General features: G+C 35.4%; 1 protein-coding gene across 1 annotated transcript in view; it reads left to right on the forward strand.

Moving 5' to 3' along the window:
- ADAM9 (ADAM metallopeptidase domain 9) overlaps positions 1 to 18,682 on the forward strand; it is a 109,779-nt gene extending 91,097 nt beyond the window's left edge. The window contains exons 19-22 of the mRNA XM_003269597.4: positions 3,723 to 3,864; positions 4,935 to 5,022; positions 15,540 to 15,607; positions 17,287 to 18,682. Of these exons, the coding sequence (XP_003269645.1) occupies positions 3,723 to 3,864; positions 4,935 to 5,022; positions 15,540 to 15,607; positions 17,287 to 17,380 (392 nt within the window). The 3' untranslated portion in view covers positions 17,381 to 18,682. The remainder of the gene's footprint in view (positions 1 to 3,722; positions 3,865 to 4,934; positions 5,023 to 15,539; positions 15,608 to 17,286) is intronic.
- Positions 18,683 to 19,534: the final 852 nt, after the last annotated feature.

The raw sequence follows: 19,534 nt of genomic DNA on the forward strand, positions 1-19,534 counted from the left end.
TTTTTAAAAATTACTCTTTATTCTCCATGTTTAATTTTGAGTAACTTCTGTTACTCTTCAAGTTCACATTTCTTCTGTGAAGTCTAATTTGCCATTAACTTGATCCAGTGTGTTTTTCATTTTAGACATTGTAGTTTTTATTTCTGGAAGTTCCATTTGTTTCTTTTATATATCTTTCGTAACTCTACATAAGATGCTCAATCTTTACTTTTTTGAACAAATAGAATACAGTTGTAATAACTGCTAATGTCCTTGTCTACTAATTCTGTCATATGGGTAATTTCTCAGTTTTGATATTTTTCCCTCTTTTATTTTCTGTATTTTGTTATGCCTTATAAATTTTTATTAGATGCCAGAAGTTTTAAATCCTACTTTGTGGGTTATTGGATATTTTTGGATTTCTATTGATGAGGTTTGTACTAGTATGTTTGAGTTATGTTGACATAGTTTGATCCTTCTGGGTCTTGCTTTTAAGCTTTTAAGGCAGGACCTGAATAGCATTTAGTCTAGGGTTGATTCTGCTTCATTACTGAGGCAAAACCACTTCTGTGTATCCTGCTTAGTACCGTGTTAATTATGAGGTTTCCCACTGAATTATAGGAGCAAATACTCTTCCTAGTCCTGTGTGAGCTGTGGGGCTTATTTCCACCAATCTTTTCACATGGTTCTTCCTCCACCTTCATGTGGTCTCCTTACATGCATATATCCATCAGCACTGATGCAGATCTTTCAGCTTTTTCTCTGTAGCTCTCTTCCCTTTGGTACTTTGCCTAGGAACTCTAGCTGCCTTGCCCTCTTCAGAATACCAGCTCCATCTCTTTAACTGAGGGAGACCACTGGGTTTTGCTTTGGTGCCCACACCCCTCATTAGTGTCTGTTAACTTTCTTTAGGCACTAACCTCGGACAATTGTAAGGCTCACCTTATTTTTTTTTCTGCCTCTCAGGGATCATTGCTCTTTGTTGCCTGATGTCCAGTGTCTTGAAAACTGTTGTTTCATATATTATGTCTGGTTTTCTGGTTATTTTAGCTGGCAGAGTAAATCTGGTCCCTGTTATTCCACGTTGGCTATAACTGAAAGTCAGAACTATGGATTTTAATGGCTGTGTGTCATTTCATCCAGTGGATGTGCTGTAACTTCACTTAGCTGTTTTCTAATTATTTGACATTTAGATTGTTTCTAAGGTTTTGATAACTCACTGTTAACATTGTAGTGTACATGTTAATGTGTATGCATTTTTCCAATTGAAGAATCAATTGCCAGTAATGAGGTTAGTTTGGAGAGAATAATCCTTTTTATTCTTTTAGGAGTAAAACTTCCTAATAAATGATACATTTGTGTAATGCCACTAACAGTGCGAAGGTATCAGTTTCAAAATAATCTTGCCAGTGTTGAATGCTTTAATTTAAATTTTGTGTACTCATTAGTAAGTATAAAATGATGTATGAAGCTTGCTTTAATTTTTTATACAGTTGACCCTTGAACAATGCAAAGGTTAGGGGCTCCAGCTCCCTGCATAGTTGAAAACCCATGTGTAACTTTTGGCTTCCCCAAAACTTAGCTACAAATAGTCTGCTGTTGACTGGAAGACTTACCAATAACATCAACAGTTGATTACCACAGATTTTGTCTGTTACATGTATTATATACTGTATCATTATAATAAAGCAAGCTAGAGAAAAGCAAATTTATTAAGAAAATCGTAAGAGAAAATATGTATACTATTCATTAAGTGGAAGTAGATTATCATAAAGACCTTCATCCTCATCATCTTCATGTAGAGTAGGCTGAGGAGGAGGAGGAAGAGGAGAGGTTGGTCTCAGGGGTGGCAGAAACACAAGATAGCCTGCATATAAGTGGACCTGCACAGTTCAAACCCACATTGTTCCAGGGCCAACTCTATTTTGATTTTCAGTTGGGATAAATATTGTTTCATATAGTTTTATACAACTTTTTTTTTTTTTTTGGGATGGAGTCTCGCTCTGTTGCCCAGGCTGGAGTGCAGTGGCGCGATCTCAGCTGCGCCTCCCGGGTTCATGCCATTCTCCTGCCTCAGCCTCCCGAGTGGCTGGGACTACAGGCGTCTGCCACCACGCCTGGCTAATTTTTTTTTTTGTATTTTTAGTAGAGATGGGGCTTCACTGTGTTAGCCAGGATGGTCTCGATCTCCTGACCTCGTGATCCACCTGTCCCGGCCTCCCAAAGCGCTGGGATTACAGGCGTGAGCCACTGCGCCCGGCCAGTTTAATACAACTTTTTACAGAAATTTCTGGTTCTTTTACAAACTTAAAATTATGAATCAGTTTACCACTCATGTTTATGTCTACTGTATTGTTTCTCAAAAGAACACAGAACAGATAAAATACTTAATTTGTAAAAGTTCTAATGAAACTTAAAATCTAGAAGGCATAAAAATAAGATTGATAAATTCAACTATACAAAAATAATAAACTTTTCCATGGAGAAAAGCATAGTGCCATAGGTTAAAATGGAGAAAATATTTCCAACTTGTGTTATGGAAAAAGCTAATCTCTCTAATATATAATAAGAACTTTTAGAAATTAAGAAGAAAAAAGCAAGAGTCCAATAGAAAAACAGTCAAAGGACTGAGCAGAAAAAAATAAATAATGTTTCCTTAAGAAAAAAGTGAGGCCAGGTGCCGTGGCTCATGCCCGTATCCCAGCACTTCGGGAGGCCGAGGCAGGCAGATCATGAGGTCAGGAGTTGGAGACCAGCCTGGCCAACATGGTGAAACCTGTCTCTACTAATAATACAAAAAAATTAGCTGGGCGTGGTGGTGCATACCTGTAATCCCAGCTACTCGGGAGGCGGAGGCAGGAGAATCGCTTGAACCCAGGAGGCAGAAGTTGCAGTGAGTGGAGATCGTGCCATTGCACCAGCCTGGGCAACAGGGTGAGACTCCATCTCGGGAAAAGAGAAGAAAAAAAAATTATCAACTCATAGTATAAAAAATGTAAATTAAAATTCTACAAGAGAAAATTTTTCACCTGCCCGGTTGGCAAAAATCCAGAAGTTTGGCTCTGTGAGTGAGGCTATGGGGAATTTTTATATATTGCTTGTAATATTCTTATAAATTGTAACCATTAATATTGAAAGACAATTTGACAATACCTAAAAGAAATGGTGAATGCACTTATTTATTGATACAGCATTTCTGCTTTAGGGAAATTATTCTGTAGTTATTATACCTGCACTAATATGATACAACATATGTACAAGGTTATTCATTATAGCAGTTTTTTTGGTAGTAGCAAAAGATTGGAAAAATATAAGTGTTTATCAGTGGGGCACATGTTAAATAAACTCTAGAACATCTTCACAATGGAGTTTCGTATAGCCGTATGGAAAACGAGGAGGTCCACTATGTACAGATAAGTGGAAAAAAACTGATGCACCAAATGGTATATAAATAGTATGCTACCTTTTGTGTAAGAAAGTGTTGACAGTAGAAACATATTTTGTTCTTGATTGTTTGCTCGAAGAAATACTGTAAGGTTACAGAAACAACTAATAAAAGTGGTTATTTTTGTGAAGGCAGAAGTGGACAGGAATGAACTTTGAGGAAGACTTCTCAGTGTATTCAGTTGATATCAGTTTGATTTTTGAGTAATGTGAAAATTAATGTAAAGTGTTTATAATCATCTAGTATTTTCTGGGTAGTATGAGTTTGGTGACTGTTGATGTAAAATTCTTCTCTCTAGAAACGAATACTGCATTGAGGGACGGACTTCTGGTGTTCTTCTTCCTAATTGTTCCCCTTATTGTCTGTGCTATTTTTATCTTCATCAAGAGAGATCAACTGTGGAGAAGCTACTTCAGAAAGAAGAGATCACAAACATATGAGTACTTAGATTTTTTTCTTTTAATTCCTATATTAAATATATACATATATTTTCTGAGACAGAATCTCGACTTCCCTGGGCTCAGGTGATTCCCTCTGCCTCAGCCTTCCAAGTAGTTGGGATTACAGGTACACCACCACACCCAGTTAATTTTTGTATTTTTTTGTAGAGATGGGGTTTCGCCATGTTGCCCAGGCTGGTCTTGAACTTTTTGAAGCCATCCATCTGCCTCAGCCGCCCAAAGTGCAGGGATTACTGGAGTGAGCCTCCATGCTCAGCCTATAGTAAATAATTTATAAAATATTAATGCTGATAGTCATATCACCAGAGATTGGTAATCCTCTAAAATAGGGTTCTAAGTTATCTCTCTGACCTTTTGACATGATTAGCATGGGTTGAAAGGTGGTGGTGACCACGCCACCTCTTTTAATGGGGAGGAGAAAAGATTATGTTGGTCAGCCTTTAGGCTGCTGAAAGTGGCCCTCAGGGTTCATTTTGCTTAACACCAATTTCTGATAGAGGACTAAGTAGATACTTCATATCATACTTCCAACTGACCAGTCTATGCAAGTAACTCCCCCATCTGCATTTTTGAAGTTTGAGTTCCATAACTACAGCTATCTTTCATACATCTCCACTGCACTGATTTGCTGTCACCTCAGCATGTCTAAAACTTATCTGTTACCTTTCCAGCCAATCCATTCACTACCCTTGGATTTCCTAATTTTTAAAATGACTACTTGGCAACCTGAGAATATGTTTTTACTCTTCTCTGATTTTAGGAAGACTTGAGAAAAGTTAGGGAACATTGGCCTAATTGACCAAATTTCACAATTTCTTAAAATTTCAGTTTGATTATAAAATGTGGTTAGTAATGCCTTCTAATACCATAAGGATTAAAAATACATGCAAGCTGTTAAAATGCCCTAAAAATTTAAACTGTATCATGATTATCATCCCCACCACTACCAACATCATGATTCTGTATTTAGGAAAATGCAAAATGTGTGTAATATTTCATGTAGAAATGTTTTTATCTTAATTTAGATCAAAAGTAATTGTATCTTTCAGGTCAGATGGCAAAAATCAAGCAAACCCTTCTAGACAGCCAGGGAGTGTTCCTCGACATGTTTCTCCAGTGACACCTCCCAGAGAAGTTGTAAGTATAAAATGAAAAATTATTTTTCTTTACTGTATTAAAGGATCAAATGCTTAAAGATTAAAAACAAAGTTATATAGATATAGCTAGAAACATAGATACCTTCTTAAGAATTCAAGAGTATTGTAGGTGGTCCCTGAGTTTTTTGTTTTTGTTTTTGAGGCAGAGCCTTGCTCTGTTGCCCGGGGTGGAGTATAGTGGCACAGTTGCATCTCATTGCAACCTCTGCCTCCCAGTTTCAATGATTGTCGTGCCTCAGCCTCCCAAGTAGCTGGGATTACAGGTGTGTACCACCATGCCTGGCTAATTTTTGTATTTTTCATAGAGACGGGGTCTCATCGCATTGGCCAGGCTGGTCTTGAACTCCTGACCTCAAGTGATCCACCCGCCTTGGCCTCCCAGAGTGCTGGGATTACAGGCATGAGCCACTGTGCCCTGCTCCCTGAGTTCTTTAAAGGAAAACCAGCGGAGTCCTTGGCTCAGAGGACACAGAAAAAGACAGCTGGACATTAGGAATGCCTTGCCTAGCAACCAGGATTGGGAAATGACATGGGACCTATGCTATCACTACTTTTTTCTATGTCTGCTCTTTTCCTATTTTCAATACCTGTCTCCATCTCCCTATGGGATGTTACCGAAGACCTGGTGCTGAGCCCTTGGATTGGCCTAATTGTCTCAGCTGTAGGACTGATAGTCACTGTTCTGCAAGTGTATTAGGGAGTGTTTAGATCATGATATACTTTTACTGATCTGCATGTATCCCTAAGCAGTATGTAATTTTTTAATGTTTTAAAACTTTTAAGAACGTTTTATTTGATAATTTGCACATATATCTGCAACCTGTTTTTCCCCTTAATGTCACTTTGTGATTTATCTCTATCGATAGATATAGCTGTGATTCATTCGTTTTCACTGTTGAAAATGATTAGAAATCCGTCATTTTTTAATATATTTATACACACACACACACACAGTCTCCCTATTCCACCGCCTTTATCTTTATAAAAAGGAGACAAAAATTGTTATGCCCTTTCTCCTCTTAACCATATATCTTGGAGATTTTTCCATGTCGTTTTGTATACAGGATGGCCACAAAGGCCATATGCATGCTAGTTCAAAATTATCTGTATACTCTTCTTCATCGTTGACATATATGTATATATTTCTTATTTGATTTTGGCAAAATATATATAAAATTTGCCATTTTAACCATTGTTTTCAAGATGTTTTTTGTAAATTTAACAGTAGTGGTAAAAAAAAAACCACTAATATTTACCATCTTAACAATTTTTACATGTATAGTGCAGTACTCTTAAGAATATTTACCTATGTTTTCTTTTAGTAGTTTTATAGTTTCAGGTCTTATGTTTAAATCTTTAATCCAGTTTGAGTTGATTTTTGTATATGGTATGAAATACCAGTTCATTTTCATTTTTCTTCATGTGGATATGAAGTTGTCCCAACACTACTAATTGAAGTGACTGTCCCTTCTTCATTGTGTATTCTTGGCACCTTCGTTGAAGATTAGCTGACCATAAAGTTGTGGATTTGGGGTTCTCTATTCTGTTCCATTTGTCTTTATGTCTGTTTTATGCCAGTAGTGTGCCGTTTTAATTAGTATAGCTTTGCAGTATATTTTGAAATTTGGTAATGTGATGCTTCCAGCTTTGTTCTTTTTGCTCAAGATTGGTTTAGTGATTCTGGGTCTTTTGTAGTTCCATATGAATTTTAGGATTTTTTTCTATTGTTACAAAAATTGTCATTGGAATATTAATAGGTATTGCATTGAATCTGTAGTTTGCTGTGGTTATTTTAATATTAATTCTTCCAGTCAGTGAGCATGGGATATCTTTCCATTTATTTATGTCTTCAATTCCTTTCATCAATGTTTTATAGATTTCCTTGTACAGATATTTATTTTTTGTGGTTAAATTTATTCCTGTTTTATTTATGTATGTATTTTTGATGTCATTCTAAATGGAATTTTTTTCTGGATTTCTTTTTCAGATAGCTTGTTGTAGTGTATAGAAATGCTACGGATTTCCATATGTTGATTTTGTATTATGCAACTTTACTGAATTTATTAGTTCTAACAGTTTTTTGGTTGACTCTAGGGGTTTCTGTATAAAAGACCATGTCATCTGCAAACAAGGACAGTTTTACTTCTTCCGTTCCAATTTTGATGTCTTTTATTTCTTTTTCTTGCCTAACTGCTCTGGTTAGAACTTCTAATACTACATTGAGTGGAAGTGGTAGGAGTGGACATCCTTGTCTTATTCCTGATCTTAGAGGAAAAGCTTTCAGTTTTTCATTGTTCAGTATGATGTTAGCTCTGGGCTTGTGATGTATGACCTTTATTGTGCTGAGGTTCCTTATTTCTTTCTTTTTCTTTGTTTTTGAGATAGAGTCTTGCTCTGTCACGGAGGCTGCAGTGCAGTGGCACGATCTCGGCTTACTGCAACGTCTTCCTCACAGGTTCAAGTGATTCTCCTGCCTCAGCCTCCTGAGTAGCTGGGATTACAGGCATGTGCCACCCTGCCCAGCTAATTTTTATATTTTTAGTAGAGAGACAGTGTTTTGCCATATTGGCCAGGCTGGTCTTGAACTCCTGACCTCAGGTGATCCACCTGCCTCGGCCTCCCAAAGTGCCGGGATTACAGGCATGAGCCACCATGCCTGGCCCAGTTTATTCTTTCTATACAAATTTGTTGAGAGTTTTTATCATGAAAGAATGTTGAAATTTGTCAAATGCTTTTCCCTCAATTCTGAAAATGATCACATGGTTTTTGTTATGTTTATGTTCTTCACTTCTGTTTTTTGTTTGTTAATGTTGTTATTTATTGATTTGAATATGTTAAACCATCCTCGCATCCCCAGAATAAATCCCACTTGGTCATTGGGAAATATCCTTTTATGTGCTGCTGAATTCAGTTTGCTAGTATTTTGCTGAAGATTTTTGCATCTATATTCATAAAGGATATTGACCTGTAATTTTCTTTTCTTGTTGTGTCCTTGTCTGGCTTTGGTTTCAGGGTAATGCTGGCCTTGTAAAATGAGTTTGGAAATATTCCTTCCTCTTCAAGTGTTGGGAAGAGTTTGAGAAGGATTGCATTAGTTGTTCTTTAAATGTTTGGTAGAATTCAGCTGTGAATTTATCAGGTCCTGAGTTTCTTTGATGAGAGACTTTTTAAAGTTACTAATTCAGTCTCCTTACTTATTATTGATCTTTTCAGATTTTTTATTTCGTCTTGATTCAGTCTTGATAGGTTGTATGTTTCTAGGAATTTATTTTTTTCTAGGTTCAATTTGTTGGTGTATGATTGTTCATAGCAGTCTCTTATAAAACTTTGTATTTCTGCGGTATCAGCTGTAATGTCTTCTCTTTCGTTTCTGATTTTATTTGATTCCTCTTTCTTTTTTTCTTAGTCTACTTAATGGTGTGTTAATTTTATTTATCTTTTCAAAAAACCAACTCTTAGTTTTATTGATTCTATTAATACTATTTTTCCAGTATTTCATTCATTTTTGCTCTGAGCTTCGCTATTCCCTTTTTTCTACTAACTTTAGGCTTAGATTGTTCCTCTTTTTCTAGGTCTTGAGGTGTAACATTAGGTTGTTTACTTGAGATTTTTAAAAAAATGTAGGCACTTATTGGTATAGACTTGCTATAAACTTCCCCCTTATAACTGCTTTTTCTGTGTTGCATGCATTTTGTTATGTTGTGTTTCTCTTTTTATTGTCTCAAGATATAGTTGTTTCTCGGTACACATTGGGGATTGGTTCCAGGACCCATACATATAGCCCAGTCATGCTGTTGGCCCTGTAGAACCCACATATAGGAAAAGTTGGCCCTCTGTATATGTGGGTCATGAATACTGTATTTTCAATCTGTGTTTGGTTGAAAAATATCTGCATATAGATGTACCTGTGCAGTTCAAACCTGTGTTGCTTAAGTGTCAGCTGTATTTAAAAATACTTCTTTTTTCTGTTATTGACCAAGTGATTGTTTAGGAGCATGTTGTTTAATTTTCATGTATTTGTGAATTTTCTAAAATTTCTTCAGTTGTTGATTTTGAGTCCTAATATTAGTTGGAAAACATACTTAATGTCAGTCTTTTAAAATTTGTTAAGGCTTGTTTTGCAGCTTAACATATTACTTGTCCTGGAGAATGTTCTGTGTGCATTTGAGAAGAATGTGTATTCTGCTTTTGTTGGATGGAATATGTCTATTAGTTCTGTTTTGTTTAAAGTCTAGTTTGAGCCAAATGTTTTCTTACTGATTTGTTGTCTGGATGATCTATCTATTGTTGAAAGTGAAGTACTGAAGTTTCCTAGTAGTATTGGGTTGCTATTTAGCTCTCTCTCCAGATTAATTAATATTTGCTTTATATATTTAGGTACTCTAAATTGGCTGCATATGTATTTACAGTTGTTATATCCTTGTGATGAATCAACACCTTTGCCATTAATGCCCTTTTTCATCTCTGTTTTTATTGTTTTTGATGTTACCTCATTTTGTCTGATGTAAGTATTGCTATCCTTGTTCTCTTGGTTTCCATTTGCACAGAATACTTACTCATATTTAAAAGAATTACTGATAGATAGGGACTTACTATTGCTATTTTGTTTTTGACCCTTCCTTCTTCCCTTGCTGCCTTCTTTTGTATTTCTTTTTAATTAAAAAAATCAATTATGGATACATAATAGTTGTACATATCACATGGGGTACATGTGATATTTTGAAACAAGCATACAGTGTGTAATGATCAAATCAGGGTAATTGGGATAGTCATCACCTCAAGGATTTATCATTTCTATGTTAGGAACATTCCAACTCTACTCTTTTAGCTATTTTGAAATATACAATAAATTATCATTTTCCTTGTTTTTTTGTAGCAATATTTTGATTCTCATTTTCCTTTGTGCATATTGTATAGCACATATATTGTGATATCTTTGCAATTACATAAAATATTTTATAAATTTATGGCAATCTATTTTAAACTGATAACTTCAATCACAAAAACTCTACCCCTTTATATTTCTTCTTGTTCCACTTTATGTAATTGATGACACAAAATTACCTCTTTTTATATTGCTTATTAACACAGATTCATTACTTTTTATGCTATGCTTTTAACATTCTAACAAGATTTAAAAGTGATTTTCACACTCACAGTACTACAGGATTCTCTATTTGTCTATACACTTACCATTATTATCGAGTTTTATATTTTCATATGGTTTTGTTGCTATTTATTTTCCTTTCTCTTCACCTTTTTTGCTCCTCTGCCACTTTGATTTTGAATATACTAGTCTTTGAGTCCACTGATACTTTGTTCTGCCTCATCATGTTTGTTATTGAATTCTTCTAGTGAATCTTTCAATTTAGCATTACAGTTTTCAGCTGCAGAATTGCTGTTTGGTTCTTCTTTATAGTTCCTGTCTCTTTGTTGATGTTCTCATTTCGTTCATACATCATTTTCCTGATTTCTTTTAGTTGTCCGTCTGCATTCTCTTTTAATTTTTTGAACATCATTATGATGGTAATTTTTGAATTCTTTGGTAATTTATATAAATCTGTTTCCTTAGGGTCAGTTTCTAGAGATTTAGTTTGTTCCTTTAAATGTGCCATGTTTCTATTTCTTTGTATTATTTGTCATTTATTATTGGGATTTTGGCATTTGAAGAATTAGCTGCCTTTCCCAGATTTTGCAGCCTTGTTTTGTACAAGGAGGACTTATGCTACTCAGCCTGGCTAGAGATTCTGGTAGCCTCTCAAATCTTTTTTGGGGATGTGTCCTCTGTGAGGATTTTTGTGCAGTCTCCTAATTATGGAGGTTTGCTAGTTTCTACTCAAGAGCACCCCCAGGTGTCTGTCTGTGATACTGTGGTCTCTCTGACTTTTTTTTTTTTTTTTTTTTTTTTTTTTGAGACAGAGTCTTTCTTGGTTGCCCAGGCTGGAGTGCAGTGGCACCACCTCGGCTCATTGCAACCTCCGCCTCCCGGGTTCAAGTGATTCTCCTGCCTCACCCTCCTGAGTAGCTGGGAATACAGGCGTGTGCCACCACTCCCAGCTAATTTTTGTATTTTTTAGTAGAGATGGGGTTTCACCATATTGGCCAGGCTGGTCTCTAACTCCTGACCTCGTGATCCACGTGCCTTGGCCTCCCAAAGTGCTGGGATTACAGCGTGAGCCACTGCGCCTGGCCTGTTTTCTAGTATTTTAAGTCTTTTAAAAAAAAATGCTACAATATAGATATGACTATTGAATTATGAAATGTTTGTTTAGGTTTGTGAGGCCATACACCAATTAAATTAATTGTTAAGAGGATGGACTGTGAGCCAAACTGCCCAGTTTGAGCACTACCTTTGTCACTTTGTAAGCTGTGACTTTAGGCAAGATTCTGAAACTCTCTCTGTACTTGTTTCCTCATCTGTAAAATAATAATAATAATAGTACTAATCACAAATGACTTTTGTGAAAATCAGAGGGATTCGTATGTGTGGAGCACTGAGAAGTGCATGTGGCACATGTGAAGTGCTCTGTGAGCTTTAGCTATTTTCCCCTGTATTCATTGTCTGCTTTCAACCTTATTGAATCTCAGCTTATTTTTCTGGTATATCTACTTCAACTGGGTATCTTTTAGAAGTTCCCTTGGCGAAGGTATTTTGGTAGTAAATTCTGTCAGTTTATGTCTTTTCAGAATGTTTTTGGCTGACAGCTGTTTTTTTTCTAAGAACTTTAAATAGACTATATTTTAACATCCTTTGTTGCAATTTAAACATTGTCTGTTACTCTAAATGATGCGGTAGATATCTTTTCCATGCGGCTTTTTCTTCTGTATCTTTAGACTATTTGGTATAGATGTGGACTTAAAAAAAACTCCTTTGCCAATAAATAGACTTCCTGAGTTGATTTACATTTTTCAGTTCTAGCAAACTCTTAGCAATTATTTCTTTATTGCCTCTGTCTCATTATCTGATTAACTCTCATGCATTTCTTGCATGTTAGACTTTTTACTATTTCTCTGTTTCTTAACCTCTCTTTGGTATTTCCAATATTCTTGTGTATTCCATTCTGATTATATTGGATCTACCTTCCATTCACTAAGTCTCTACTAAACTACGACAAATCTTCTACTTAATCAACTCATTGAATATCTAATTTCACTAGTTTTATAGTACATTTAATTCCTGTAGTTCTACTTAGTTCTATTTCGAATCTGCCTGGTTATTTGTGATTGTTTGTTATAGTTTTATTATCTGTTTTAAAGCTTTTATTTCTTAAAGCATATTCAAACACCTAATTTTTGTGCTGTATCTGATCATTTTAATATGTATGCCCTTGGTGGGTTCTCAGGTTTCTTATTTCTGCTGACTCTCGTGATGGCTCATTTCTTAGTGCACTTGTGATGTTGATTGTAAACTGACATTCTTTGGAACATTGTCTTGGAAATAAATATATTTGAGTCCTGAATTATAGTGGGTTCCTACCGAGAGTATTTTTCTTTGCCAGATGCTTGGGGGCATGGTCAATCTTTGATGTCTTTAAACTGAAATTTTTGTTGATTTTTTTTTTTTTTTTTTTTTGCCACACAAATGTTATGAACTCTGGTCCCCCAACTCTTATGAGGATGGGTGTGTGGTAAGAATTTCTCCATGGAGACTATTTTTTTAGTTCCCCATCTATCAGCACCGAGACAGTATCACCACGGGCCTTCCTTGAGGCAGGTTTTTGTTTTTCTAGTTAACCCATGGGGATATCCCCCTTCATATGTCTAGGCTTTGTATAGGGCCTTGTATTCACCATTCCATCCAGCTCAGGCCCCAGCTTTTGCCTCCTTTATCTGTAGGTTACTGAAAACGCATACTGCCACCTGCCAAGGATAGGAAGATTTTCACAGGACGAAGGCAACTCCGTAGTTTGGACTCTTTCATACCTTCTTGGGTTTTTTTTGGCCTGTAAGATGTTTCTTACTTCCCACCAACCCAGCCAAGTGTTTCAAAATACCTTTTAGATATTTTAGGCAGCATTTTAGGTGTACTGCACTGGGAAGTTTTCTCTGGACATTTGGTCCATTATTTGCAAGAAGTGAACATGTACTTCATTGTTCTTAATAACGGTATACTGTCCCCTTTTATCAATTTACCGGAAATTTAAAAACAGGTTGTTTCCAGTCTTATACCATAAAAAAATGTGGTACCAAGCATCTTTGTAAATAGATCTTTGCATACATTTAAAAGTATATGTCAGATAAATGCCAAAAAATATTAAAAATTTTTTAAATTAATTTTATTTTTAATTGGCAAATCATAGTTGTATACTTTTATGGGGTACAGCGTGATGTTTTTATGTAAACAATGTGGAAGTGATTAAATCAAGCTAATATATCCAGCACCTTGCTTGCTTCTAATCTTTAGCTTGTTTTCATTAATTTATATTTAATTGACAAGTAATAATTGTGTATATTTTGGGATATCATGTGATTTTTTAAAAATTTTATTATTATTATACTTTAAGTTTTAGGGTACATGTGCAGATTTTTTTTTTTTTGAGATGGAGTCTCACTGTGTTGCACAGGCTGGAGTGCAGTGGCATGATCTTGGCTCATTGTAACCACTGCGTCCCGGGTTCAAGCAATTCTTCTGCCTCAGCCTCCCGAGTAGCTGGAATTACAGGCGTGCGCCATCATGCCCGGGTGATTTTTTTTGTAGAGACGGGGTTTTGCCATGTTGGCCAGGCTGGTCTTGAACTCCTGACCTCATATGATCCACCTGCCTCAGCCTTCCAAAGTGTTGTGATTACAGGCGCCTGGCCACAGTGTGATGTTTTGGTCTATGTATACCTTGTTGTAAGATTCAGTTGGCTGGGCGCAGTGGCTCATACTTGTAATCCCAACACTTTGGGAGGCTGAGGCGGGTGGATCATGAGGTCAGGAGATCAAGACCATCCTGGCTAACATGGTGAAACCCCGTCTCTACTAAAAATACAAAAAAAACCAAAATTAGCCAGGCGTGGTGGTGGGCGCCTGTAGTCCCAGCTACTCGGGAGGCTGAGGCAGGAGAATGGCGTGAACCTGGGAGGCGGAGCTTGCAGTGAGCCGAGATCGTGCCACTGCACTCCAGCCAGGGTGACAGAGCCAGACCCCGTCTCAAAAAAAAAAAACAAAGATTCAGTCAAGCTAATTCCCATACCCATCACCTCACCAATTGTCATTCCAAAAGTGGACTTGATCCCTTTAGAGTGCTGCTCCTATGGCTTGTGGAAAGGGATGGAGACATTTTGTTGCATTTTTCACCCATTTCACAGTACATACAAATCATTCTGTGGGGAAAAAAATTGCAGATGATAGACCATCTGTTCTGTGGTAGAAGCCAGAGGGTGCTCAAGGTCTTCACCACCACTGTGCATTCTCTGCCAGTCATAGAACTTTAGGAGTTAACAGTAGATAGTAAAGAACATCTTGGTCAAGATCACTTCATCATTGATTTAGTAATTCCATCTGATCATTCCTAATGTCTTGTAATGTGATATGTGAAAAATATTACTTTTACTTTCTTATTTGAGGCTAAGTTATACAGTTTCACTTTGTTGTAAACTTCAACTACTTCATCAAGGAAGAATATAATGAATTCCAAAATCAAGGATTCTAGCTGAGTGGTATTTATAGTATTAGTTAGATACTGTATAGGTTTGGCAATACATTTTGGAAGATTTTATTTAAAATACATTGACATAGGAAATATGTTACCTTCTAACTAATACAGTTGATTTGAAGCAAGATCTTAGTACTTTGGTATTACTGAATTTAAAAAAATACCTTAAAAGAATTAAGTATTCCACATTCAGTGGTAAAGATATGTCAAATAAGCAAAATATTTTTAACTATCAGCATTATAAATAAATACAGGTTGAGCACCCCTAATCTGAAAATCCAAAATGCTCCAAAACCCAGAACTTTCTGAGCACCAACATGATGCCACAGGTGGAAAATTCCACACCTGCCCTCATGTGATGAGTTGCAGTCAGAATGCACTGTTGAGTACTTATATGTGAATAAATCTAAGAAAATGATTGCTTACCAGTATATAAATTCAGAGTCAGGAGTAATGGTGATGCCAAACAACCACAGGTTGTCCATATGAGGGGCTGAGAGAGTGACACCTTTGCTTTCTGATGGTTCAGCATACACAGACATTGTTTTATGCACAAAATTATTTAAAATATTGTATAAAATTACCCTGAGGTTATATGTATGAGGCCTATATGAAACATCAATGACTTTTCTGTTTAGACTTGGGTCCTGTCCCCAAAATATCTGATTATGTATGTGCAAATATTCCAAAATTGGAAAAAAATCTGAAATTTGAAACTCTTCTGGTTCTAAGCATTTCTGATAAGGAATATTCACCTGTAGTCTGTTTATTGATTTTAAATATGTAGGTTTCTTTTATCTAGAAATCATATTTATGAGCACATAGGGGTAATAACCTTATTATATTTTTCTTTTTAGCCTATATATGCAAACAGATTTCCAGTACCAACCTATGCAGCCAAGCAACCTCAGCAGTTCCCATCAAGGTCAGAAGAAAATTTGCTTAGATTTTTTGGCCAGAATAAAACCTAGAGGTTAATGTCTAATAATTTCCCCTGTATTTTAATGTAATTTAGTGAAAGGTATTTATTGTCAACAGTTTACAAGAACATGATTTGCAGAAAGGTTTTGAAATAGCTTTATATAAATTTTATCATATTGGTACAGGGTCAAAATGAAATATTAAATAAGCTTGAGCAAGTCATAGATTCTGCTGCCACAGCTTTCATGTGCATATGATTTAGAAGCAAGGGCCTTTGAGATAACCAGCGGTAGGAAACCAGATGGGTTGGAAGAGCCTTCCTGTCAAAAACAGCTAAAAAAGCTGGACAATATAAGAAAATATGTGTTTGAAGGCATAGAAGACTAAAGAGGTGAGGAATTGTGGGGGTAAGGTCAGGAGAGGAAGGAAATCTAGAAATGATCCCAGCTTTGGGGGCCACTTTTCCTTCCTAGATGAGTTTATCTGTTCTGACAACAGAGAGGCTAGGAAGCTGAGGAGAGCTTTCTACAAACTCACAGGCAGAGGGGACAAAATTTAGAATCCTGCCAAAGAGGAGGCACCCTAGCAAACATCTCAGGGTCTGTGCTGGGACCCAGAAGTAAGAATGAACTAGACCTTCAACTGATTTCTACAATTTCTTATGTTTTGCTCATGATCAAAAAAAGCCAAGTGTAAAAGAAAAGAAAATATGACTAAAACCAAGAAACAATAGACCATAGAAACAGACTGAGAGGGTATCCAGTTAATAGACATGGACTTTAAAATAACTATGATGTCATGGAATTAAAAGTCAAGATTGAGAATTTTAGCACAGAACTAAAAACTTAAAGAATCAATGCAAATTCTAGAACTGAAAAACACAAGAACTGAAATGACTCAATGGATGGGCTTAAAATCATCAGGAAGGAAGATAATTTATTACTTCATTTTGTATCACATGAAATGCAAATGCATGTGACCCTCCCATCCCCCAAAAGTCTTTCGAATTACAACTGCATATTGCAACTCTGAGGACTATCTTCATATGTAATCTTTATTATACAGTAAGAATACATTGAAATCCAACTGAGGATCAGGGAAAGAGTATATAAATTGTGAGGGAAACATTCACCAGGTAGTGTTCTAGTGTTACTGGAGTAGAGGTGTACTAGAATTGGATGATGAGGTTAGGAGTGGGTGTCCACAGGTAGAAGTGTGAGGTTTGAGATGGACAGGTATAGAAGTCATAACACTTTTGATTCTCAGAGTGAATCTCATGTTGAGGGAGCTATAAACAGCTAGGTTTACACCTAGCAGTAATTTGCTGCCCTCAAATTCTAACAGCACAGGCAAGTGCTTGATCACTTAGTGTACTCACTTGTCTTTTACAGTTTATCTTTACCATTTCATGTGCTTTTTTTTTTTTGAAAAAACATGTAAACTAGAACCTTCATACAACATTGTTTATTATGGAGTAATATTATTTAAAGTAGTTATTCCATTTTAGACTCTAATTGGAGCCTTTTAGCCATTGAATATCACCCTAATACTGATCTCAGAATGTAAAGTACCCTTTCCTATTGTCAGAGATGTTGAGGATGGTGTTATGTTGAGCTTGTAATGAGTATGGCATTATTTCACCCAGTCTAAACACGCTATTAACTGTCTCTTTTCCCCTCGCAGGCCACCTCCACCACAACCGAAAGTATCATCTCAGGGAAACTTAATTCCTGCCCGTCCTGCTCCTGCACCTCCTTTATATAGTTCCCTCACTTGATTTTTTTAACCTTCTTTTTGCAAATGTCTTCAGGGAACTGAGCTAATAACCTTTTTTTTCTTGATGTTTTCTTGAAAAGCCTTTCTTTCTGTTGCAACTATGAAAACAAAATACCACAAAACACTTTACTAACACAGAAAAACAAACTGAGTGTGAGAGTTGAGAAATACAAGGAAATGCAGTAAAGCCAGGGAATTTAAATAACATTTCCGTTTCCATCATTGAATAAGTCTCATTTAGTCATCGGTGAGGTTAATGCACTAATCATGGATTACGTTATTTTGAACATGTTATTGCAGTGATTCTCAAATTAACTGTATTGGTGTAAGATTTTTGTCCTTACGTGTTTAAATGTTATTCTGAATTTTCTGCCTTAGTTATCATTAATGTAGTTCCTGATTGAACATGTGATAATCTAATACCTGTGAAAACTGACTAATCAGCTGCCAATAATATCTAATATTTTTCATCATGCACGAATTAATAATCATCATACTCTAGAATCTTGTCCGTCACTCACTACATGAATAAGCAAATATTGTCTTCAAAAGAATGCACAAGAACCACAATTAAGATGTCATATTATTTTGAAAGTACAAATAAACTAAAAGAGTGTGTGTGTATTCATGCACAGTTACTCGCTTCCATTTTTATGACCTTTCAACTATAGATAATAACTCTTAGAGAAATTAATTTAATATTAGAATTTCTATTATGAATCATGTTAAAGCATGACATTCGTTCACAATAGCACTATTTTAAATAAATTATAAGCTTTAAGGTACGAAGTATTTAATAGATCTAATCAAATATGTTGTTGATTCATGGCTATAATAAAGCAGGAGCAATTATAAAATCTTCAATCAATTGAACTGTTACAAAACCACTTGAGAATTTCATGAGCACTTTAAAATCTGAACTTTCAAAGCTTGCTATTAAATCGTTTAGAATGTTTACATTTACTAAGGTGTGCTGGGTCATGTAAAATATTAGGCACTAATACTTTCATAGAAATTAGGCTGGAGAAAGAAGGAAGAAATGGTTTTCTTAAATATGTACAAAAAAGTTACTGTGGTATCTATGAGTTATCATCTTAGCTGTGTTAAAAATGAATTTTTACTATGGCAGATATGGTATGGATAGTAAAATTTTAAGCACTAAAAATTTTTTCATAACCTTTCTTAATAAAGTTTAATAGGTTTATTAACTGAATTTCATTAGTTTTTTAAAAGTGTTTTTGGTTTGTGTATATATACATATACAAATACAACATTTACAATAAATAAAATACTTGAAATTCTCTTTTGTGTCTCCTAGTAGCTTCCTACTCAACTATTTATAATCTCATTAATTAAAAAGTTATAATTTTAGATAAAAATTCTAGTCAAACTTTAACAGGTATTATCTCACTAATTTTCAGACTTTTGCCAAAGTGTGCACAATGGCTTTTTGTTATTAAAGAACAGATTAGTTTTGAAGAAGGCAAAAATTTCAGTTTTCTGAAGACAGCATGTTATTTTAACAATCAAGTATACATATTAAAAATTGTGAGCAATCTCAAATGAAGGTCCAATTTTTCATTTTAAATCTCTAAATGAATTCATATAAGACTCAAACGTTTGTGCCGTTCACTCATGTAGCCTCAATTTTTGCAATTGTAATGCAGATCACTGAAATTTTACAGTTGGTAATGTATTAACTATGTAACTTAACACTTGGAATTAAATAGTTCTTTGGATATTTGACTAGTTAAGAAAGTTTTTAAAAAGACTATTGGATCTGAACTTCTTTTATATATTTTTTAATATACTTTATGTTTTTTACTTTCTTGGTCATGGATGCCACTTCAAAATTTGAAAATATTAAAGGACATCCTTTCTATCTTCAAAAAGAATAAATAAGGATAAATTATATGCAAGTTTGACATCTCTGTTTGACTCTGTATGTCAAACTGACCTTGTTCAGAGTATTGCATTCTCCCTTTCTCCTGTGTCTGTAACCATAGAGTTAAGCACAATTTGGGTTTTCTAAACCTAAATCAGATTTTATTAAATTTCATAAATGTTTACTAAAACCTACCATTTTTCAGGCACTGTATTAGGTACTGTGATATCTAAGTTCTGGATAGGATATGTTTCCTGACTTTCAGAAGTG

The sequence above is a fragment of the Nomascus leucogenys genome, chromosome 8, assembly GCF_006542625.1.
Source record: "Nomascus leucogenys isolate Asia chromosome 8, Asia_NLE_v1, whole genome shotgun sequence".
NCBI lineage: Eukaryota > Metazoa > Chordata > Mammalia > Primates > Hylobatidae > Nomascus > Nomascus leucogenys.